The 24,048-nt window shown below is 42.5% G+C and overlaps 4 protein-coding genes across 5 annotated transcripts; 1 reads left to right on the top strand and 3 right to left on the bottom strand.

The window, feature by feature from the left end:
* Nucleotides 1-42: 42 nt before the first annotated feature.
* LOC120897203 (omega-amidase NIT2-like) lies at nucleotides 43-1,331 on the bottom strand. Of its 2 annotated transcripts, none has more exons than XM_040301879.1 (3): nucleotides 1,201-1,331; nucleotides 1,040-1,127; nucleotides 43-957 (listed from the first exon to the last, which is right to left on the bottom strand). In XM_040301879.1, exons 2-3 carry the CDS (start codon nucleotides 1,056-1,058, stop codon nucleotides 119-121), a joined length of 858 nt encoding a protein of 285 aa, XP_040157813.1. In that variant the 5' UTR covers nucleotides 1,059-1,127; nucleotides 1,201-1,331; the 3' UTR covers nucleotides 43-118. The 2 variants fall into 2 exon arrangements, with proteins under 2 accessions (XP_040157813.1, XP_040157812.1); XM_040301878.1 differs by having other exon boundaries at nucleotides 1,185-1,328.
* A 1,486-nt stretch (nucleotides 1,332-2,817) lies between these two features.
* Nucleotides 2,818-4,408, bottom strand: LOC120896211 (omega-amidase NIT2-like). Its single transcript, XM_040300175.1, has 2 exons — nucleotides 3,699-4,408; nucleotides 2,818-3,604 (listed from the first exon to the last, which is right to left on the bottom strand). The coding sequence occupies exons 1-2, from the start codon at nucleotides 4,035-4,037 to the stop codon at nucleotides 3,110-3,112; spliced, it is 834 nt and encodes a 277-aa protein (XP_040156109.1). The 5' UTR covers nucleotides 4,038-4,408; the 3' UTR covers nucleotides 2,818-3,109.
* A 1,064-nt stretch (nucleotides 4,409-5,472) lies between these two features.
* LOC120894842 (omega-amidase NIT2-like) lies at nucleotides 5,473-6,450 on the top strand. Its single transcript, XM_040297690.1, has one exon. It carries the CDS (start codon nucleotides 5,526-5,528, stop codon nucleotides 6,354-6,356), a length of 831 nt encoding a protein of 276 aa, XP_040153624.1. The 5' UTR covers nucleotides 5,473-5,525; the 3' UTR covers nucleotides 6,357-6,450.
* Nucleotides 6,451-6,648: 198 nt separating this feature from the next.
* On the bottom strand, nucleotides 6,649-12,584 carry LOC120894841 (phytanoyl-CoA dioxygenase domain-containing protein 1). Its single transcript, XM_040297689.1, has 3 exons — nucleotides 12,247-12,584; nucleotides 8,397-8,953; nucleotides 6,649-7,407 (listed from the first exon to the last, which is right to left on the bottom strand). The coding sequence occupies exons 1-3, from the start codon at nucleotides 12,268-12,270 to the stop codon at nucleotides 7,125-7,127; spliced, it is 864 nt and encodes a 287-aa protein (XP_040153623.1). The 5' UTR covers nucleotides 12,271-12,584; the 3' UTR covers nucleotides 6,649-7,124.
* Between the last annotated feature and the right edge of the window lie 11,464 nt (nucleotides 12,585-24,048).

The raw sequence follows: 24,048 nt of genomic DNA, 5'->3' as shown, positions 1-24,048 counted from the left end.
TTAGCAGTATCGCAACCGCTATCAAACCGCAACCATCGTATGTTAGGTTTAAAAAATGCATAAAACATGTCTGTATATTTTCAACAAGGTTTTTTTTTACAATATGGCATTCAAAGCACTACTGCTCCAGTGCGTTCGTCGCGTACAGGTCAGTGCGCCGCTGGCTAAATATTGGAATCTGTGCCCGTACTTCATCCACCGTCTGGAGATTCACATCGGCGACAACAGTCGCTTCCTCCTCGTTCGCCTCGGCGACGACCTTGGCCCACGGGTCAACCACCATCGAATGGCCCCAGGCAACGTACCCGGCGGCTGGGTCGCGTGCCGGCGAAATGGTCGCCACGTACGATTGCGTATCGTTCGCACGGCCCCGCGCCAACAGCTCCCAGTGCAGCGGGCCCGTCTTCATGTTGAACGCGCCCGGATAGATCAACATATCGCAGCCCTGATTGCGGTACAGCCTTGCCAGCTCGTCGAACCGCATGTCGTAGCAGATGCCAAGGCCAACCTTCGCCCCGTCGATGGCCACCGTCGCCAGTGTGCTGCCGCCGGTCAGGACGTCCGACTCGCGGAACGTAATCCCACCCGGAATGTTGATATCGAACAGATGGATTTTGCGGTACGTCGCCAGCAGGGACCCTTCCGGCGACCACACGGTACAGGTGTTGTACAGCTTACTGTCCATGCGGCATTTTTCCGGAATTGTACCGCCGATCAGATAGATGCCGAGCTCTTTCGCGATTGCCGCCAGGCTGCGGCTCGTCTCACCGGACGGTATCTCTTCCGCGTACGCCGGAAAGTGTTGCGTACCGTACGGGGAGTTGAAACATTCGGGTAGCGCTACCACGCGAGCACCCTTGTCCGCCACGGCGGAGCGTATTTTGGCCAGCGCGTTTTCGATGTTTTGTGCCTTGTCGGCTCCGACTTTTAGCTGAAGCAGAGCAATTCGGAAACCGGCTGTAAAAAGAGGGCAGCAAAGAAGGGAAGCGTTACTTCTGCGCAATCGGTTTGCGGTACGATGCGGTGTCGTTGGTCTTACCGCGTGCCATCCTGTTCATTTACGCAGTGCGCTGAAGGTTGGGATAAATTGCACAAACTTTCCGGGTCAGCAGTTTGAGCACAGAGAACTGGAATTTAAAGTTTTAAAAGTTTATTTGTTATTAAGCGTGATATTAGCTACACACAGAGAAGAAATGGTACAGTTTATGGTTCGCTTTGCTAGACACTGCGGGGTTCTTTGCAACTGAAATATTGCGGTCCACTAAATTCGATACAACTAACCACTGAGATACACTCATCAGCTGTTTTTAAAACTTTACATGTTGACATACACATCGGAGGCGTTATCAACACCAGAACCCGTTCAACAAAATGTCGACATACGATGTCGACCACAGTTGTACAGCGTCTAATAAGAGCGCTTATATGACTCACTACCATGGCCAGCTATGAAGCTGTGCGGTGATTTGCTCTTTTTTCTATTCTTTTGTTCGGGGTGTAAAATAGTGCATCTAGTGGGTCTGTTCCGTTCCTTCATTGGAACGATCGGAACTAGGTTCAAAATGTCGAATCTAGTAGGTTCTGTCGGAACTAGATCCGTTTTTTTAAGCGAAACGATTGGAACTGGGTTAAAAAGGTCGAACCTAGTAGGTTCCGTCGATTGTGTCAGAATTATCGGAATGCTCGTATAGATCAGAAAAGACCAAGCGATTAGATTAGAGCTGGTCAGATCGATCAAAATAATCCCAATGAATCAAATAGCAGGGAAACCCACTCTTTCAATTCAGCCTATATTCGTCGACAATAGTGTGAAAGCAGTTCCATATTTGGTTTACTAGTAAACACCTCTACTGTAGTGACTTCTCCTGTAAATGATAGAAGATGATCGAGTGATCCGAGTGGACCTCGTTATTACTTATTACATTTGGTACTCATTCGCAGTTCACGTGATACAGGGTATGGGGAAAAAGAGGCAAATGAGCCCAATTGACTCAAAGTTGGATACCCATAGCTCCGAACTGCTTCCAAAAATCGTAACTCCGATTCCGTTTAATTTAAACCCATGGTTCCACCAGAAGCCGTTCGGTCAGAATCATCGAAATCATGGGTCGGTTATCTTTAACCTGACCTTGGAGTGTTGCACCTACTTTCCGGAGTCACTACCCTTGTCTCTAGGTTAAAACACTTGACGATTGTAGCACGAAACTCCATTAGACTATCAGCGACCCATTACATTATCCTTTTAGTCTTATGTTTACCACACAATTGGGCAGTTCGGAAAGTAGCAACAGGTGGAACGATTCGGATGGGAATCAATGCACGTTCCGCCAGCAATTTGCTGCGTTGAAAGAGGCGGATTTAAGCATTACCTAAAGAGATTACGAAAAGACGGCTGCATACGAGATACTAGCAAATTTGTTTCTTCTGTCGTAGCTGTGATGATTATCATATTATTCTGAGTTTGTCGTTCCAATTACAGTCCAATTAGAATATGTTGTTGCAAATTTCAGCCAGCATTAATTTTGAGGGAATTTTGTTATTTATTTCTTTGTTTCTGATAGTGAACACAGCGATAGTCTACGTACGACTATCCTTTTAGTACTCAGGAAATTTTTGATTTTACATATTGCATCGGTAGCTGTTTCTCAATATGAACGGATTGAAGACAGTAAAAAATCAGTAGAACAATGCCTTTGCGATCACCTGTTATAATCTGGCATGCTGTATTGCAATACAAGGCGAATAATCACTCATGAGCCGCGTGTGATTACGTTTTCCCGCTCATTCTCTTCTTTTGAATATAACTTCCATCTCTGATTACACACTGCATCTCAAGTAGAAGCGTAAAAATGTTTTTATTCATTATCAGTAAAACGAAAAAGTAGCAATAAAAGCATCGAAAAGATTGTTTCACATTTGACTTTTACAACAAAAAAAAAAAAACCTGGGTGCGTTCCATACCACACAACAACCAAATGGCTGATCTTTAAATTAGAAGCAAAAACACATACACACATACACACATACATATAGGATCTTCTGGCCGTTCGTGTCGTGTGGCGTGATTCGCAATCACAAACACAATGTTCGGGAAATTACGCGTCCGACATTACGAGCAGCCAACCTTCAGGTCGTACAGATCGGTGCGCTTCTGCTCGAACACCGGTATCCGCTTGCGCACGTCGGTCAGCTCCTTCAGTACCAGATCCGCCACAACGATCTCCTGAAATTCGGTCGCCCGTTGAATGATGCGGCCCCACGGATCGACCACCAGCGAATGCCCGTACGGGATCAGTTTCGCGTGCGTATCCCGTGCCGGGGAGCAAAACGCCACAAACGCCTGATTGTCCAGGGCTCGCGCCTTCGCCAGCAGCTCCCAGTGCTGCTCGCCCGTCGGTACATCACAGACCGCCGGGTAGATCAGTAGATCGCAGCCCATCGTACGGTAGGCGGTGGCAAACTCGGCAAACCGCATATCCCAACAGATGCCGAGGCCGATGCGCGTTTCGCCGACGGTAAAGGTGGCATACTTGCTGCCCGCGGTAAACAGCTTCGTCTCGGCCACGGTCATCTTTCCGCTTAGGCTCGAATCGCACAGGTGCACCTGTAGGATGGGGGGGAAATCCACCGAAAGATCATACACAAATTAAAGCTCTGCGTTGTTGTGGACGTTTGTTTTTTGGGTGTTTTGGGCGCACCTTTCGATATGTTGCCACCAGGTCACCTTCCGGGCCCCAGACGGTACAGGTGTTGTACAGCCGTCCACTGCACGACTCCACTATCGATCCACCGACGACGTGTACGCCGAAATCGCGCGCAGCATTCGAAAGTGCGCGGCATGTCTCGCCGGCTGGAATTTCCTCCGCCACGTTCAGCAACGTATCTGCGGTGTACGGCGCATTAAAGCACTCCGGCAGCACGACCACATTTGCGTCCTTTTCCTTCTTCGCGATGCGTATCAGATCGATGGCATTTTTAAGGTTTTTCTCCTTGGAATCTACCACCCGCAACTGTATGAGCGCGATCTTGATCGTCATCTTGGTGGCTACACTCTCTGCGCTGCTATTGATCGATCGAGTGACTGCACTTTTCGGTACACCACACACACACACACACGACTGCTGCCACTCTGGACGGCCTCTCACGGTCAAGTGCGTTCCCGAACTAATAACGGTGCAGCTTGCACGCCAGGAACACTACCAACATCTGTTCGTTCGCGGGTTACGATCGCATGGATCCCAGGACGGCACACGCTATCAGCTTTGGCTGGTTTGACCCCCGGAAACCATACGGCGACCGGGTGACCGGGCGTATAGAGCTGAGATTTGTTTTGACGTTACGCACGATGAAACGGCTGCAGCTGTTTATTGCCGTGCTCTCTATCGATAAGCGAGAGCGAGGTGATGATGGTCGTGCCTGCGATGGGATGATGAAGATGCAAATTAGGGAAGCGGACGGTTAAAGATGGCAGGCGAAATGTCAAAGGCATGATTGATTGTTCTGTGCAGACAAGAATATTGAACGGTTTCAGTTCTATCGATCGGCACTAGTGCGAGGAAAGTGGTTTAATTGTCTTGTCGTTTAAGTATTATTAAAATTAAATAATTCAAAAATGATACCTGCTAAATGTTTTACGTATGTAGTTTTATAATAATGTAAGATGAGTATCTTTTAAAGATAAAAAAATACAAATTTTATTGGCTAATAGTTAAAAAAGGGAGTTCAATCTACCTATGAATATTCCATGTTTTCGGTGATCGCGAGCAAGTAGATTCGATGTCTTCTTTCATCGTCTTCCTATCAAAATAAATGATGATCCTTCATCTTGTTTCATCTTGAGCATAGTTATGTTTGCTAACAGCTTTCTACAATAGTAATTTAAAATAAAACCCCAATGCCTCACTGAACTGCAACAGAAGCACCTCTTCTTTTACTGATGCTTTACTGATACGGCTAGTGTACGAATGGTGATCGACATTTTGATAAACAATGCGATGTTTAGCTGTTGAAGATCGTTAGCGTCATTATACACGATTGCGCCTGATGGGTAGGCACACAATCTGAAGTAGTAGAATTATAGTATCGATTTAAAAAAAGTAAATTGTTAGTAAATATTTACATTTTTCGCATCAGAATTTGGTAGTACGATTTCATTAAATTTCCTCACAGACAGCTTCATTGTCAGCTTATTGGTGTGCATATTTTGTTCTCGTATCAGTTTTCACGCGATAACGAGCAAGCGGATTAATCCCTTTTCTTAATTGCATATGCTTCCCGGAATCGATCGTCATCGATCGCCGTACCGCTTATCATAATGTGCAACCTCGCCCAACCTTTGCGCCAGCGTGCATCGCGTTTGTTAACACGTTAGCAAAATTACTGCAACCTTGGAACAGGCCGGTTCGATATCGTTGAAGCCTGTTTGGGTCGATTCTTCCAGGGGGTCGTCTGTGTATATAAACCATCCCCAGTGGCTGATCGGTAGTTGCTCGGGAACCTTCCAGCTGGTCCGATCATAGGCAAAGATGTCCACATTACGCGTAGCTTTGGTGCAGTTGTACGGTCGTCCGACGAAGCAGGAGTGCATTGCTAATGCGATCAGCCAGATTCGGCAAGCGAAGGATCGCGGTGCACGGTTGATCATTCTACCTGAGTGTTTCAACTCCCCGTACAGTACGGCCGAGTTTGGGCGGCATGCCGAGGAAATTCCACGCGGTGAAACGAGCCAAGCGCTGGCGAAGGTGGCGGCGGAACTCGGCGTCTATCTGGTCGGTGGTACATATCCGGAGCGCGAGGGCACCAGGCTGTACAACACCTGTCCCGTGTTTGGTCCCAAGGGTGAACTGCTGTGCAAGTACAGGAAGCTGCATCTGTTCGATATGGACATTCCGGGGCGGTGTACCTTCCAGGAGTCGGCCGCACTGACCGCAGGCGATCGGTTGGCAACGTTCTCGATCGGATCGCTGAAGATTGGGCTTGGCATTTGTTGGGACAAGCGGTTCCCCGAGCTGGCGGCTTGCTACCGACAGCTGGGCTGTGATATGATGATCTTCCCGTCCGCGTTCGATCCGTATACGGGACCGCTGCACTGGGATCTGCTGGGGCGCGCGAGAGCTTTAGACAATCAGATGTTTGTGGCGCTGGTATCGCCGGCCCGCGACCCAACGACCGAGTACGTAGCGTACGGCTATTCGTTGATGTGCGATCCCTGGGGTCGGGTGCTGTGTCGGGCAAAGGAGGAGCAAGAATTGCTCATCACCGACATCGATCTCAAGATGTGCGGCGAGATTAAGCAGCAGATACCGATCCTGCGTCAGAAGCGGGGCGATATTTACGAACTAAAAGCAATGAAATAACGGACAAGCCATTGGAAATTCCACTGTTTGAGTGGCCACTTAGCCCACTCAATAACGCGGCACTAAATAAATCATAACAATCATGCTCCTACCATCTTATGGCTCCGATCAATTTAACCGAATGGCTCTATCTATCACTGAAAAAAAGGGAAAAAGTGTTTGCCCGGTATGAAAAATTGCTGCTTTGTAGTTCTTTCCTCTTCAGTGATCACCGATCGCAACCGATTCGTGACCATGGCATTCCGTTCGAAAGGGGCGTACAAGGGAAAACTTCACGAGAGAGAACCAACAGTTGATGTAATTAGCAATTTAATAGTTGTTTTATTCACCTTTTTGCTACGTACTTTATACCGGTGCAGTTACCTTTTCTTTGAGTTTTTTTTCTTCTGCGTTTTGCGATCAGGCTGATCGTGGATAGGAGCTCTAATATAAGCCGCCTCAAAGCGAGTAAAACAAAGGAATCCCGGAGAGCCCGATCGCGCACGCCCAAGTGTAAATAAACATCTATGGCACGGAGGAAAGGGTGTTGGAAACCAAGTTGTGGAGTGTAGGCGGTATAGGGGGCCGTAGGGTAGGAAAAAGTAACTATACAAACACAAGCACACAGATTTACATATACCGTAGACACACAAAGAGAGACAATTCATTCCACCTGAGCTTCAGAGTAGAGCAGGAACAGTAACATCTTAAACTCTAAAACGATCGTCGCCAGCTGGAATCGATCGTTTGCATTGTTGCACTGTTTGGTATTGCGGCGGTCATTTTTCCTTATTTCCGTTCGTACAGCACCGGAAACGGGTGATCCTCGGCCGGTTGCAGCCAGTTCTCTTTGGAATATTCACAGTCTTCGGTTTCGATCACATGGAAGGTGTACGCATGCCGGCTACGGTCCGACTTGTTCGCATCGCTGCGGTGTACGGCCTGGCTGTGGATGAGGACGCACGAACCAGCCTTTACCGGCACGGCGACAAAATTGGATTGCGGGTAGAGTGGTGCCGGCCGATCGTAGACTAGCAGCTCGTCCGCGCCCTTGTCCGGGTTGCGAATCCATCTGGGAGGGCGAAGAGAAAAAAACAACATTGAATAACGGTTTGCACAACACTTAGTACTAATAACTACTAATAATCTTCTTTCTAGGCATAATAAACTCATTCTACATAGGCTCTCTAGACTTAATACTAGGCTTTGGTGCGGGAATACCTCTCTATGGGAAGTTCTATATTTTAGAGTGCAAGATCGTGGTGATCGGTGCATAGATCACCAACTTCACCGTTCAAATAGCAGGATTGAAACCCACTTCATGAAATTTAGCTTAAAAAGGAAAGTGTCCTTGTAATGAAAGTGATTATTGGAATATGATCGACAGCAATACATAAAAAAATTAAATATTCTTGAATCAATGACTGTTTATAAGTAAAGTTTGAATTTATCATAAAAAAAATTACTTATTTTCTTGATCACAAAGAAAAAGGCCTATCACTCACACCTTGAATGGATTAAGCGGGCCTTAACTAATTACGATTGTCACACCAAAGGCGAAGATCAAGAATACCTAAGGCTCAATCATCACACAATCGGCTGAGTTGAGTACAAAAACAGTATTGCAACTTGCCTAGATCTAGAAGATATTCATTTACATTATGCCATAACATTCAACGAAAGGCGTTGGAGTGGTACCTGACATGGAATCCAATGAAGATACAGGGTTTTCGATATTGTAAACTAGTTATTGGGTTTCGTCAACTGTGACTTTGGCGTCGTAAACCCTCAATGCGTCCAAGTCAACTCTATTCTGGTGTTAGTATGATGTATGTAACAGTCATTGTCAAGTGTGAGGGTTTTATTGATTTGGAACTAAAAAACGCAGTAATTGAGGGTTTACGACGCCAAAGTCACATTTGACGAGAACCGATAACTAGTTTACAATATCGAATTGGCTATGAGAACCCTGTAAGCAAAGGAAAAGTAGGACCGTACTGGCTGCAACTGAGTTCCCGCGCAAGAACCTAACAAAACGTTACAGCAACCACCACCACTTACCGACGATGGACTCCACTTTTGTGTGAACCCTTGATGAAGTGTAGACACCCGTTCTGTAGCGTTGCATCCTCCAGCGGTATCCAGAATCCGATTGTGGTGCTCGGTTCCGTGTACAGGTACGTGGCGTCCTGATGGGATTTAACCTCCCCGCCAATGCCCGGATTCTTAAAGATGTACATACTCTGCGCTACGGCCGGCCGGCGAAAGCCCAGCTGCCAGCACACCTCCTTCACCCGGTTCGAGAACGTAACCTCCTCGAAGGCCGGATGTTCGGTGTGCAGTGCGTGGCCCACCTTGTTCAGTGCGATTGCCGGATCAACCAGCAGTTCACCGTTTTCACCGACCGCACCTTCCTCGAAGAAGTAGCGCACCTTGTCGGCACTTTCGAGAAAGTACTGCTCCCGACTCTGGGCCGATTTGCTGTCCGACTTGGCGCTGAACACTTTGCGCTCCTCCTTCGGTGCGTCCTTGTGTAGATTCTGGCCAACTTGCAACAGTTCCTGCACCTCGTCCGGTGTCAGAAAGTCATCGATCACGGCGAAACCATCCTCACGGATCTGTACGGGAAGGAAGGGAGAAAGATAAAGAAATTATCACAAACATTCCACCCGATTGGTGTGTCACGTGCGGTGCATTTTGCCTGTTTTCGAAATTACTCATCGGTCGCGTGAGATAAAAGTGTGTTCTTTCACGATGGGTACGAGCGAGCGGGTGGGGTGACGCATCCGAGATCGCGCACTGAGAAACCACTCGGTCAAAGTAATGACAAACAAGCGCAACACGACCACAAAACATGAGGCAACCATTCACCCTCACGCAGGGACAGGGCAGGACGCTGTCCTAAGAAGAGTAACCACGCTCTCTTCTCGAACCAAAACGGCGACGCTCGCGGTTGGGTTAAAAATAACAAAAATCCTCTTATTTCACGATCACCACGGCGATCGCCCAAACCACTGCCACCACCACCATCACCCTCGCCAGAGGACGCCGTTTCGCGTCGTTAGTTTCGAACGCAAAGTGCGTGCTTGAGTGTGTGTGTGCGTGTTTGTTACTTTGCTTCTTTCCGGAGTTGGCGGTGGACGCCGTTTGCATTGCACTTTTCGAGTGGATTTTCGGCGCATTGCATCATGCTGGCGGGGTGCGGAGTTGCATTGCGGCGGGGACACCGCAGTATGCGGATAATATTTTGTGTTATAATTAAAAACTCACCCGCCACTCGAAATACCGTGCGGAGGAGCCGAAAGTGACTTATCGTCATCGCTCTCTACAGGATGTTGCTTGGTTTGCCTTTTTTGTACACGGCCAGCGCGAACAGCGAAGGGAAGATGTTCGTTTTGTGTATTATATTTGTGTGTGTGTTTGTGTGTCATACAGTGTGGTTGTGTGAGCAATCGCGAAAGAATGTGACTGAGTGTGCAGTGTTGCAGTTGTTGTTGTTGTTGCGGTTGTTTGGTTGAGGTAATGTGCTAAATTGACGAATCGTTAGTAATCGGTTAACTGATTTTGGTTTGCTGAAGAAGCGTCCAAGTTCGTGACGTAGATTGTATGTCACGTTCCGCAAATACGCGGATTATTCATTGGATTTTAACTATAAAAAAATAGTAATGAGTATAGTCAAATTGGTTATTTGCAATTTGGTTCGTTCTATGACCCTTAAAGACCTTTTAATCCGAATTTAACGATTCATTGGTAACAGATCACGGTTTTAAAAAGTTCAAAAGATTAAAAAAAGCGGTCGTAAATTTTGGTCTGACCAATAAAAACAAGAAATGACCCTAGAAAAAAACCTAAGATATGAAACATTATATCAACATTTGGATAATAAATATGTTATTGGTTGATTTACAATGCTCAAAAGGTCATTTTAAACTCGCTAAGAGCAATAACATGAATAGCTGTTTATTCGACCATATTCAATTGGTTTTAGAACTTATCTCACGCAAACTTATCTCACGTGTTCACATATAAATTTTGTTTTAAATAGATACGATCAGCTTGATCGGTTTAGTACAAACAGATGCCCTTTAAAGCTGTCACTGACAATCTACATTTTGGCAGGATGTGCTTGAAGATCAAGTCGCAAGCGTAGAACACCCACCGCTTAAGTAGAATAAATTGTCAAGAACACACACCCTCACACCCTACCCACTGTCGGTTTGGCACGTCTTTAACTATTTGCTCCAATACACCCTAAGTGGAGGTGAAGATGGTGTTTCATCATGCCACCCTGAATGTGAACAAGTGGACGGAAAATAACACTTCCTCAAGCCGATCGTTAATGATTTCCACCCTATTGCTCAATACACCAACAAGCCCCGGCAATGGTTGAATCCGTCGACCCACCGACCAGATGCTTCTGGCCACTATCCACCCCACACCGCTGGCATTCAAATAAATAGAGTGAATCATGGACAAATCCCACTGCCCACACACCCACTTGCTTGCCCGGTTTTCTAACAAGATCGCCCCACAACAACACCCCTCGCGGGTGTTAGTGTGTGAACGCGCGCGCGCTGCCGTATGCCGGGCATAGGAAAGGAATGCGAATGCGTGCGCATAAACCACCGGGTACGGCGGCGACCGGCACGAAACGGTGCGGCGCGCGTGCAAGTGCGTGAAAATGCACACATATGGTGCGAAGGAAATATATTTTCACCTGCACGCTTCTCTTCACACCGACCGAGATGAAAAGGGTGGGATGAAAGGCAGGCGACGACTGAGCCATCTCATTGACTCATTGGCGTCCGGTGCCGGCCAATGGCCATTGATGATGAAAATCTGGCTCTGTGCGTGCGCGTGTGTTTGTTCACGTTTTATTGCTTTTGTTGTAGCCCATCTGATCTGATTTTTCTTGACCGGTTGCGGCGTGGAAAAATCTCTCGCAACACTGTGTGTGTGTTTGTTTTTTTTTATCCTTCTTTCTCTCTCTCTCTTTCTGTTAGTTTTGGGAAAGCCACACAACGGTTTAATGCGTTAAGGCGGCCTCGGCCCAGTACGGATCCATTGCCGGATGGCGAAAGCGCCGGAAACCGTTAGCGGCACAGCGTGCGACAGGTAATGGCAGGCGCGCGTGGTGTGTTGGCAAGGTAAGTTCATTAAAATTCAATTATTATTACACCGCCAACCCGAACACCGCAGGGACGGCGAGCGGAGCTGTCCGAAGCGGCGGGATGCGGTGGTACTATAGTTGGGTTTTCCTTATACGGTCACGCCCAGTGATTCGGTCATCCAAAAAAGGAAATCCACTTTGCCGCGTTGCTTTGTTGTCTGTCTGTCTGTCTTGCTCGGCCCGGTTTGACACAAACACAGATTGAAGCAATTGCGAAGAACGGATTTGGCAGTTATGTCACTGGAAGCTGGCCACTGGCGGGTGTTTGAGAGGTCGCCTCAACGCTCAAGGTAGAGTGTGAAAAGTGAAAAGACTCGTAGCAGTCTGCGGTGACACGAAAACGCCTAATTTTAGCACGTCCATCTGACGTGCCGAAAGTGGTGGAATGTTTTGGGATACGTTGTTGTGTATCAACGCCATCCTTACCTACACCGATGAGCTCGAGTGGTTTACACGTGTTAAGATTCGGCAAACACGTTTAACATTTACATTTCCGCACTGAAATACGCAAAACCCCGCCAACCCCGAATGGTCGTCTCCTTTGCACGCGCGGGTGTTCAAACTTTAATTCCTGCGCAATCCTGTTGCGCTGGCCACCGAAACCGTTCTCCACGGCACGGTCCCGCGGACCGGTGTTGTCCGTTAAATTGCACACGGTTTTCTAATTTTAGGTGCCTGAATGGTGCTCATTGGTTGTGTGCAAGATCACGGGGCAAGAATTCACGATTGCAAACTGCTTACCTGATCGATCAGACGGTTCCTCATGGTCGGGCAATTTCTAGAAGCTTTACTGGTACACAACTGCTGCTCCAAGCACGATAAGCTTACAGTGACTCTGAAGAGCGAATGCGAACCGAATCACCAAACACAAACGATCACGATGGAGTGTTTGGTTTTGTTCTGGAATAATGTAGGGCTTATCTTATCGCAGTCCTTATGCCCTACCGTCACTTCACTGCTTCACACAGACAAACGCACCCAAAACCTTATCAATAATTTACTGAAAGCGATACTGCGTTGTTCACCGAGCTACGATCTAGTCGCGTCGGACATGCGAGCAAAACTACCGCGCGGACCCGCTCGGTGGCAGGGTTTTATGTTGGCCTGTCGACATTGTAAATCTCATGGACAAAGGCGAGTGGTAGCAGCATTCGTTCGAGAAGAGAAAAAATAACATTGAATCACTCTCTTCGCGATGCGCGCGCACATTCGTTGTTTACGTTTACAATACTCTCATGAGTGTAGGTCGGTTTGTTTTGGATCGTTTGAAGCATAGGGCTTGTAATATAAGCAGGGACTGTGAAAAAGCATTTGCTTATTTATTTAAGAATGTGAGCGAATAAATATTGTATATAAATGGAGAAAATACAACTGTAGCATATCTGTTATACAGAACTTATTATAATACACACTATCAGCTATAGACACATTGTAACACACTGCGGAAAGCCAAATCACATTATTGCAACACATTCATTATATTACATCTGCAAATCAATCCACACCATAGCAACATACCTAGACCATACCATCCATAGAAAAAACCATTGAGACATTTATCGAAAACAACCGAAACGCGCAACATAAGCAATTCAAGCGTTACTGCAGCAAAGTGGACAAACAGAGAACGCATAGCAACTTATTGCTAAAAGCGCAGTGTAGGTAAAGATCGACGAACGCACTCGTTCTTTGGCTATAATAGTTGAAACTTTCCAGAACCTTTGTAAAAACACTAAAAGCGCAGCATAGGTACAAATTGACAGACACCTCACTCCAATACAATGTATGAATTGTACTTCATATCAATAACCTTTAATTAGGACAAAACACATTCCAAAACCAATATTTCGAAACCCATTGAGTATAAATAAAACCAATTCCGACCGTGGCAAGTCAGATTCGTTCGGACTGCCAAGATAGGACGTTACGCTTCCTAAAAACTTCGTGTACCAACTTATTTCAAGAGTTTAGTTATGTCTCCCCTACCCAAGGTAAGGCTTCTAAACTCCAACATTTCCAGTAAGGGAAACTCCTTCCGGGTTTCCATGATCGCCTGGACGATCAAATCAGTCCGCTTCGAATAGTTTGTTCCACCTCAGCTCATGTCAGTAAAGACTGACTCCCCGCAAAAACGGTGCACGACGGCCCCGCGTACGTTCGATCACATTACATGGCGACCGTGACCTTAATCTGCAATCGACAGGCAGAAGTATAAGCAAATTATTTACAAGTAAAATGTGATAAGTACAACGGTAACGTAAAACGTAAGTGTCGTGTGACAAACCAAAAGTATTGTGACCATAACCGGCATTCGACGGGACGTGAGAAAAAAAAAGTGTCAAATGTGCATTTTTTTTTTAACGAAACATTCAACAACGCTGCTGGCACAAGTGACCCATATGTTATAAATAATAACGGTGAAAGAACAGCCAGAAGCAAGTGCAGTGCAGAAAAAAAAACAACATTTAGTGCAATGTAGTGCAAAAGGAATGTCAAATTGATGAACATCACAGTGTTGTGAGAACCTACCCCAATGTGTAAAAACGTAACGCTTATGCGATCGATTTACCAAGTAGAGTAACCTTAAAATGGGTAACGACGCATCAAACCCTAAAGCTAATGTTGATGGTGATAATGATCTTACCATTATTCAAACACAAAATGTTCATTCAGAGCAGCATGAAACCCATGAATTAAAACTGAACATTGTGCTGATACTTCTTGCTATCATACTCATGCAAAAAGTAATTAAAACCATTTTCAAAATATTGAAAACTCTAGCAAAACGTGATGCAATCAATAACATACAACTGCCTATATAATGTAACTCATTTTGGTAATCTATACGATTCGTGGAGCAATTGATATGGGACAATAAAGTGCATAGCGAAACTACGGTTCACAAGCAGCGATTGAATGAAACACCCTTCCCAACGTGGAAGACGAAAATACAAGACGAGCCCACTGCCCAATCTGGATTGGCAGGCAAGAATAGACAAGTGTCCCGACAAGACATCGAGCGACGACTGATCGACGACGTCATCGTAGAATATCGAGTATGCACCAAATACCGATTAAACACCCAGCACCGGTATAGATTCAGCGTAGCATCATCATCAGTAGCAACAAAATGCACGCAGCATATCCCATTAAGGTATTGAAACTTTAGAACATAATCAAATCAAATCAAATCAAAGTTTTCAAGCTAGGAAATGAGTTCTATAAAAGATTACATGAAAACAATTCAAAACAGGAATGATTACTATAAGCGATAGAATTGAAATTTTGAAACATATCTTTAAAAAATACAGGACCCCAATCAAAGGACTTGTACGAAAACACAACTCAGAATACAAGCCGAGGAAACATTTAAAGAGATTCAAAAAGAGATAGAAAAAATAAATTCAAATACACCTTTAACAAACTATTAGAATTTAGTAAAATTTCTAACGCACTAATTCATAATATCATTGCTATGAGCACATCAAAACCAACGACGACTCACATAACAAGACATCTGATTGCTCAACAAATAGCTTAGAAGACAAAAATACCAACTTAACATTATTGACAACCAATAATTTATCGTTCAAACTCTTAGCACAGACCATATCAGCCTTTCTACAACTCCATAAAAAATCTAAAATGGCTTTCGATCTTAATAGCGTAGGGTTCTCCGTACTCACGGGCATGCAACCGTTTGAGGGTAAAGCATCCGAATTGACTAAATTCATCGATACAGTCAATACAGTAAAAGTATGATCAGTTCATCAAATTCCCTTATAGCAATCAACCTCCTACTCACAAAACTAGGAAAAGAACCTAGGGAATTGTTTAAAGAACTGCCTAAATCCTTCGATGAGATAATTGTTACCATCAAAGGAAGGTATACGAATACCATCTCAGTCGCCAAAATTTACAAACAATTATGCGACAGAAGAAAAGGTAAATTTGAAAATTTTAACACTTTTGCAAATAGCCTCAACGAATTGGCTGATCAACTGCAAACAGCATATATTCAGGAAAACATGACACCCGACATAGCAAAGACACTAACACAGCAGAACGTCATAATAAAACTAAAAGAAGCAGGTATCAGTAGAGACAGCCAACTAATTTTAGACATAAAAGAGTTTTCAAGTATCACCGACATGCTGGATACAGTGAAAAGTTATGAAAGAAAAAACCCGCCACATGAACAGAATAGTCGCACCACAAACTTTACACCGAACGCAAATCGTTCGACACAAGCGAAACCCCGATATGGCCCCCAGACCAACGGGACAAACAGAAACGCAAATGCATTCAAAGCGGCACACAGCAGGGTTATGCATACACAAATTCAAACCAACACACCCGACAAGAAAGAAGAAGAGGAAGGGGATCGTTTTTTAGACGACGACCAAAACCAATACCCACAGTAGTTTTGATGACAGGGATAAAAACAAACAACTTCATAAAGGTTAAATTGAACATAGCTAACGGGAAAAACACAACATTGGTCATTGACTCCGGAGCTGAGGTATCACTTTTTAAAGCCTCAAGTTTAAAGAAACAAATCCAGTTAAAGAAAAACAAGGAACTCACACTCATAGGTATCACAACAGATACAATGAAAACAAAGGGATACACTCAAGCAACCATTCATTTTGGTGACAAAAATGTCGAGCATACATTTTTATTATAAAAGACCTACCAACTCAAGCAGACGGAGTATTAGGAATGGACTTTATCAGTAAATTCCAATGCGACATCCTTTTTCGACTTGGATGTTACAGTTCCGTAACGGAAATGATATCATTGAACACCCCGTTGATGACAGCATCAATGGAATTATTGAAATACCACCAAGAAGTGAGGTAATTCGCAAACTCACTTTAAAACCAATAACAGAAGATTCAGTAATTTTTCTAAAGAAATAAAACCAGGAGTGTTTATCGGTAACACAATAATTAGCAAAACTGATCCAAACATCAAGCTTATCAACACAACTGAGTCAACAGCCTTTATTAATACAGGCACAATCAGACCACAAATAGAACCTTTAAAAATTATGAAATTTTCTTGGCAAATAATTACAATACCCCAGAAAGAACTAGAATAATTCAAGATAAAGTTCATATAGAACAAGTACCGGAAATAGCAAAAGAAATTTAAAAACCTTATTGCTGAATTTTCAGATATATTTTGTCTCGAAAATGAGCCTATCACAACAAATAATTTCTACAAACAACCAATAGAACTAATGGACAACAACCCATCATACATACCTAATTATAAACAAATCCATTCCCAAGCAGATGAAATTAATCAACAGGTCGACAAAATGCTGAAAAATGATATAATTGAACATTCAGTTTCAGCTTATAATTCGCCCATTCTCTTAGTCCCGAAAAAATCGATTGACGGAAGTAAAAAGTGGCGATTAGTAGTTGACTTCAGACAACTAAATAAAAAAATCCTGCCGGATAAATTTCCTCTCCCTAGAATAGATACAATATTGGACCAGTTAGGTAGAGCAAAATATTTTAGCACACTTGACTTAATGTCAGGGTTCCACCAAATTGAGCTAGAACCAGCATCAAGAAGATTCACTGCATTTTCCACACCAACAGGTCATTATCAATTTACGAGAATGCCTTTTGGTTTAAATATAAGCCCAAATAGTTTTCAACGTATGATGGCAATAGCTATGGCAGGATTATCACCTGAGCTAGCATTTGTTTACATCGACGATATAATCGTTACAGGGTGCAGCGCACAACACCATATAAGTAACTTAAGTAAGGTTTTTAACAAATTAAGAAAATGCAATCTTAAGTTAAATCCAGAAAAATGCTGCTTCTTTAAAACAGAAGTAACCTATCTAGGTCACAAAATAACAGACAAAGGTATATACCCGGATGACTCAAAATACGAAATAATAGAAAAATTTCCTGTACCCAAAAATGCAAATGATGCCAGACGCTTCGTAGCATTTTGTAATTATTACAGAAAATTTGTACAAAACTTTGCAAAAATAGCTAAACCTATTAATAACCTTATTAAAAAGGACGTAAAATTTGATTGGACCAAAGAATGTCAGGAAGCTTTTGAAAAACTTAAACAAAGTTTACTCTCACCAACAATACTACAATATCCCGATTTTACAAAACAGTTCATTATAACAACTGATGCATCGGATACAGCATGTGGCGCTGTATTGTCTCAAATAACTGACGGAAACGATTTACCAGTGGCATTTGCCAGCAAAAGTTTCACGCCAGGGGAGAAAAACAAACCAATAATAGAAAAAGAACTGACAGCGATCCATTGGGCAATCAATTACTTTAAACCATATATATATGGTCGAAAATTCATTGTAAAAACAGACCACAGACCATTAGCATACCTATTTGGGATGAAAAATCCAACATCTAAGTTAACTCGTATGAGATTAGATCTAGAAGAATTTGACTTTGACGTACAGTTCTTAGCAGGGAAAGCAAACGTAGCAGCGGACGCGTTGTCTAGAGTAGTCATTACCTCAGATGAACTTAAGGCTCAAATACCAACAAACATAATGTTAGCAACAACTAACAATATACAAAATCTTAAATCAACAATCCTCATGGTTAATACCAGAGCAATGGTTAAACAAAAGAGGCTAAAAAGTAACACCTCATAAACCCATCGATACCAGGTCTGATCAACCAACGATGTGGACAACGGATACACCATCCAAAACAAGGAAGCTTCTAAAAATTAGAACAAGCATTTCCGACAACAATATAACATTTGAAGTGTGCAACAGCACTTACAAGAAAGTCCTAGGGAAAGTTAACGCGAAAGCAGAAAAAATGGAAGTCAAGCTTTAGAGCTTGCTCTTCTCAACATTTGCAAAATCGCCAATAACTACAAAAACAAAAAGCTAGCCTGGTCTCTACACGACCAAATATTTACACAGTACTCTCATCAAACCCTTAAAGAAATCGCCAACAGAGTGATTGACAAGTATGAATTCATACTGTTTACACCACCTAGGTGGGTTGAAACAGAACATGATCGGCTAAGAATAATCCATGATTATCACATGACCCCTTCGGGAGGACACGTAGGCCAATTCAGACTTTACAGGAAAATAAGAGATACTTACACGTGGAAAAACATGCGCAATGATATCAAAAATTTTATCAATAAGTGTGAAGCATGCTTAGTTAATAAGGTAAACAGACACACTAAAGAACATACAGTAATTACAACGACGCCTAACAAACCATTTAACGTTATATCTATTGACACAGTTGGACCATTGACAAAGACCAATAACAACTACAGGTACGCAATAACTATACAATGTGACTTGACAAAATATGTTGTAATAATACCTATTCACAATAAAGAAGCAAACACTATTGCAAAAGCATTAGTAGAAAATTTCATATTAACATTTGGAACTTTTATAGAGCTTAAATCAGATCAAGGCTTAGAATACAATAACGAAATCCTTAACAAAATAACAGAAATCTTACAAATTAAACAAACGTTCAGTACAGCATACCATCCTCAAACCATAGGAGCACTAGAAAGAAACCACAGGAGTTTAAATGAATATCTGAGAAGCTTTGTAAATGAGCACCATGATGACTGGGATGACTGGATTAAATTTTACGAATTTGTTTATAACACCACAGAACACACAGACACAGGTTATACGCCTTACGAATTAATCTACCTCAAGAAATTTACCAAAACAAAATAGAGCCAGTATATAATGTTGAACAATATTATAATGAAATGAAATTTAAATTACAGAAATCACACGAAATAGCACAGAAAAACCTTGTGAGCTCTAAAGAAAATAGGCAAAATATACTAAATAAAAATACTAACTCCTTAAAACTTGAGATAGGCGACATAGTTTACTTAACAAATGAAAATAGGAAGAAATTGGATCCCGTTTATATTGGACCATTTACAGTAACAAATATACAAGAACCAAACTGCACCATAATACACAAAACCACCAACAAATCGTCAACAGTACACAAAAACAGGTTAATTAAATCAAAAGAATAACTTCAATCATTTTATTATTTACGTTATTCTCCTAAAGGGAGGAGGTGTAGCATATCTGTTATACAGAACTTATTATAATACACACTATCAGCTATAGACACATTGTAACACACTGCGGAAAGCCAAATCACATTATTGCAACACATTCATTATATTACATCTGCAAATCAATCCACACCATAGCAACATACCTAGACCATACCATCCATAGAAAAAACCATTGAGACATTTATCGAAAACAACCGAAACGCGCAACATAAGCAATTCAAGCGTTACTGCAGCAAAGTGGACAAACAGAGAACGCATAGCAACTTATTGCTAAAAGCGCAGTGTAGGCAAAGATCGACGAACGCACTCGTTCTTTGGCTATAATAGTTGAAACTTTCCAGAACCTTTGTAAAAACACTAAAAGCGCAGCATAGGTACAAATTGACAGACACCTCACTCCAATACAATGTATGAATTGTACTTCATATCAATAACCTTTAATTAGGACAAAACACATTCCAAAACCAATATTTCGAAACCCATTGAGTATAAATAAAACCAATTCCGACCGTGGCAAGTCAGATTCGTTCGGACTGCCAAGATAGGACGTTACGCTTCCTAAAAACTTCGTGTACCAACTTATTTCAAGAGTTTAGTTATGTCTCCCTACCCAAGGTAAGGCTTCTAAACTCCAACATTTCCAGTAAGGGAAACTCCTTCCGGGTTTCCATGATCGCCTGGACGATCAAATCAGTCCGCTTCGAATAGTTTGTTCCACCTCAGCTCATGTCAGTAAAGACTGACTCCCCGCAAAAACGGTGCACGACGGCCCCGCGTACGTTCGATCACATTACACAACTTTATACTTATCAAAGTACATTAAATGATACATGTTGAGGAGTAATATTGTTCGACAACTACAGGTTAATAACATATTTTAACCGTTAAAAACATTACAATTTGACCTGAACATTTCCTATCCTGATACAAATATATGTTATTGCTAATTTAAATATATAAAAACCAAACACATAACATGATCAGAATCAAGAATAGATAAGATAATAGAATAGATGAAATAATAAATATAACCAATAATGTTTAAACCAACTTCTCTTCACCTAACGAACCCTGTTGAATCTCTCTGATCGTGAGCACCCTCCACCATCATCTAAAGTTGTCCACTATCTCTTGAGTTACGCTTTGTTTACGTTTCGCTGATCACCAGCAGCAAGATCGAATCATCAGCTCTTCTGCCATGCGTAATTGACCATGTGATTTTTTTTCACTACAGACGCAAAGAGAAAATGCAGTTTATTCAATTGAAATGGAATGGAACATTCAATTGCATCCCAGAGGTGGCGCAAAGCTCGAATGTGTTGTAGAGGGAGCGCGTGAAAAAATGCGCAGAAAGGATGTAATTATGAAATGAGTCCATATGTTTTTTTTTTTGCATTCATAAAATGTATAATTCATTCAGTTTTTCACCCTCTTGCAAGGCGTATTCAAACATGCATTAAAAGCAGTTTACAGCACATGCAACAAGTGTTTTTTTACGGTGTAATTGCCGGAAAAGCTCTCTGAGTGTAAGTGATGCACTGAGATGAGTGGCTGCTGCATCTTTGGGATCTCATGCTCATGAGAGGTCTGCAATCGATCACAGGGTGATCAGATAGGATTGGTTTAGGTGAACACAAAAGTTATTAGAATATTAAGATATATTAGCTTTACAAAGATACGAGTTAAAAAAAACTTTTTAATCGATTTCTATGATTTCTATGATCGATTTCTATGAATTTCTATCGATTCTATGATTTTTCCATGATAATGATTAATGAATCATCACTGATCAATTTAATTGATCTTTTAAAGAAAGGCTTAAATTGATAGTTAACTTGCAAAAACATAACTGCACTATACCATTTACTGTTACCATTTACGAAACAGATAATGACAACTTTGTGAATAGCGTGAATAGTTTTATAAAAGCGTATTGAAAATAAGTTTATTTACAGTATATCTCTGAATTACGCGAGTAATGCGTTCCGGAGATATTCGCGTACCTCGGATTTTCGTCATGTGTCGAATAGCATGTTTTCAGCCAAAAAATAGTCGATACACATTAATTTTTGGTTAAAATTATATTACTTTTATGCATTTTATTTCTTATTTAATACAATTCGTTTTAAAAATTCGGTAAATTCTGATTTTTTTGTGATTTCAAAATTTTTAAAATTTAAATTTTTTTGACAATTGTAGGAGAAAATTATCTCGATTTGACTTACAAACTGTCAACATTTTAAAAACGCCATTCTTGAGTATCGTGTAGCTCGGGAAAATGATATTTAAAATATTTATTTTAGTTCGTAAGCGTAAACCTGAACTAATAAAGTTATTTTGTTCATTAAACAAGCATCTTGCTCTACTAAGCACCTGAAAGTATGCAATATGGTGTATTAATTTGTTTAAACGGTTGTTCGATAGCAAATTGGTTAATCGTAACAAAAAGTAACAAGAGAAATCGTCTAATTTAACATTAATACTAGCGTATAGAGCGGTCCCATGATACAGTCGTCAACTCGTACATCTTCCTCGTCTCCCCGAATAAAATAATGACAATCCGGCTGCGTAGTATACTTACAAATTAGACTCGATAGCCTCTGTAGGCCTGTATGATCGCTTGGTTCTTTACTAGCGTATAACGAAGTTGATAGAGGAAAATAAAGACTCAGTTACATGATCTTTAACATATACTATTAAATTCTAAATATTTAAAAACAATAGTTGCAAGTAATATCATGTTTTCTCTGAAAAAAATCTTTCTTTACTGTAATAAAATAAACAATATTCTGTAATCATTGTTTTGAACAATGGCATCAATATATATTTTAAGACTAATGTTGGTTTAGCTTAAAAAATGAAAATAATAAAAAAAATACAGCTTTCTTTTTCATGTCGCTTGCTATGCCTTTCCAACCACACTAAACACCCTCGCACAAATAGGTAAAATAAAGGAAGTAGCGTCAAAATACATCGCTTAATGAGTGAGTAAAATTCGCACGATCGCAAACACGGCCTGTCAGCTAATGTCTTCATTAGCGTTCTCCCGTCCCGTATCAATCATCGATTTTCTGCCCTGCTAAATTCGATAGTAAAAGTGTATCCACTCCACCATTACCGTTCGTTACAGTCGCTCCGGCAGCGCAGTAAAATCAAACAATGAATGCATCTGTCCCACATTTTGGTCCCACAAAATCTCCATCCCTCACTTGCTTATGATCGCTGGAACGATGGTTGGTCAAAACACAGCACAGCGCAAGAAGAAAGGTTTGCAATGGGAAATGGGATGGTTCCCGGCGGATGGTGCAAAAGTGACGTTAGGCTGAGAGAACGATAACAGCGAGCCGGTTTGCTGTGCGGCAGTGGGAAGGTAGACGGTAGGTAGTCTACCGGATGAGACTAATTTTAGACAACGGTTTCCGTTTTTCCGTCGATCAGCGCAAGAAGAGTCGCAGCACAGCAAGACACGCGAAGGAGATAAACAGCGAGAGATGGAGGAAGCAAAAGAAAAGACATAACAATATTAACTAATAGTGGGGAGGAAAAACTAACCAGTGGATTGATAAGTGTGTGGCACATTGTGGTACCGGGCTGTACGATGAAAGTATCCAAAGGCGTGTAGAAAAGTAGTATGCAGTATTACAGTGAAGTCGGCAATACTCGCATCGGTTGCAATGAAAGCATTGAGAAATAACAACCTACTGCCGGGGTAGACAATTTATCATCTTTTAACAGAACTCGTAAAACTTACCGTGCAATCAAATGGACGGCGGAAAAGTTACGCTGACATGGAAACGGTGGAACGGTATGCAAAACGAGAATAAATTATACAGCGTGGTGCAAGATTGCACCTAGTAGAAGCGGCCCCGAATGGACACTTTGCAGCCCGGGCCCGGGCCAACGAGATGAGGCTTGTTGCAGTGCCTAACAACCTACCGCGCCCCACCAGGGAAGCTGCCAGCAAAACAAAGAACTTTTCCAGACCGTCAAATTAACGGCAACGAACCTCTCAAGACGTCAGGTGCAGCGAAGATTTGATTTGCATTGAATGGTGGTGCAAGGTTCTTGAGCAGACGAATGCTCCAACTCAAATGCGTCTTGCACCGTGAAGTTGGCAAGCGTCTGCCGGTGGGCTAGAGGCATTAGGGCATCGCTTTTACGGGGCGTCATCGCGCGAATTGGCAACCTGCACGATGCGCTCGAACGGTCGTGAATTCCGGCCGACGGGTAACGGTTGCCAGCAGCGCTATAGAAAAGAAAAGAAAAAGGTTACATTATCGTCGGCGCCCTATCACGATTCGTCTGGGGCTAGTAGAACGCCTAGAACGTAATCCGTTCTCCGTTTCAGAAACTCCAGTTCAAGTGAATGGGAAGCGGACGTACCAGCTATTGGCCGGATAGGTTGCAAGCCCCATGGTTCACGGTCGTTACACTAGC

Source organism: Anopheles arabiensis, chromosome 2 (assembly GCF_016920715.1).
Source record: "Anopheles arabiensis isolate DONGOLA chromosome 2, AaraD3, whole genome shotgun sequence".
NCBI lineage: Eukaryota > Metazoa > Arthropoda > Insecta > Diptera > Culicidae > Anopheles > Anopheles arabiensis.
The sequence above is the reverse complement of the archived record's forward strand: the minus strand, read 5'-3'. Positions and strand labels throughout refer to the sequence as shown.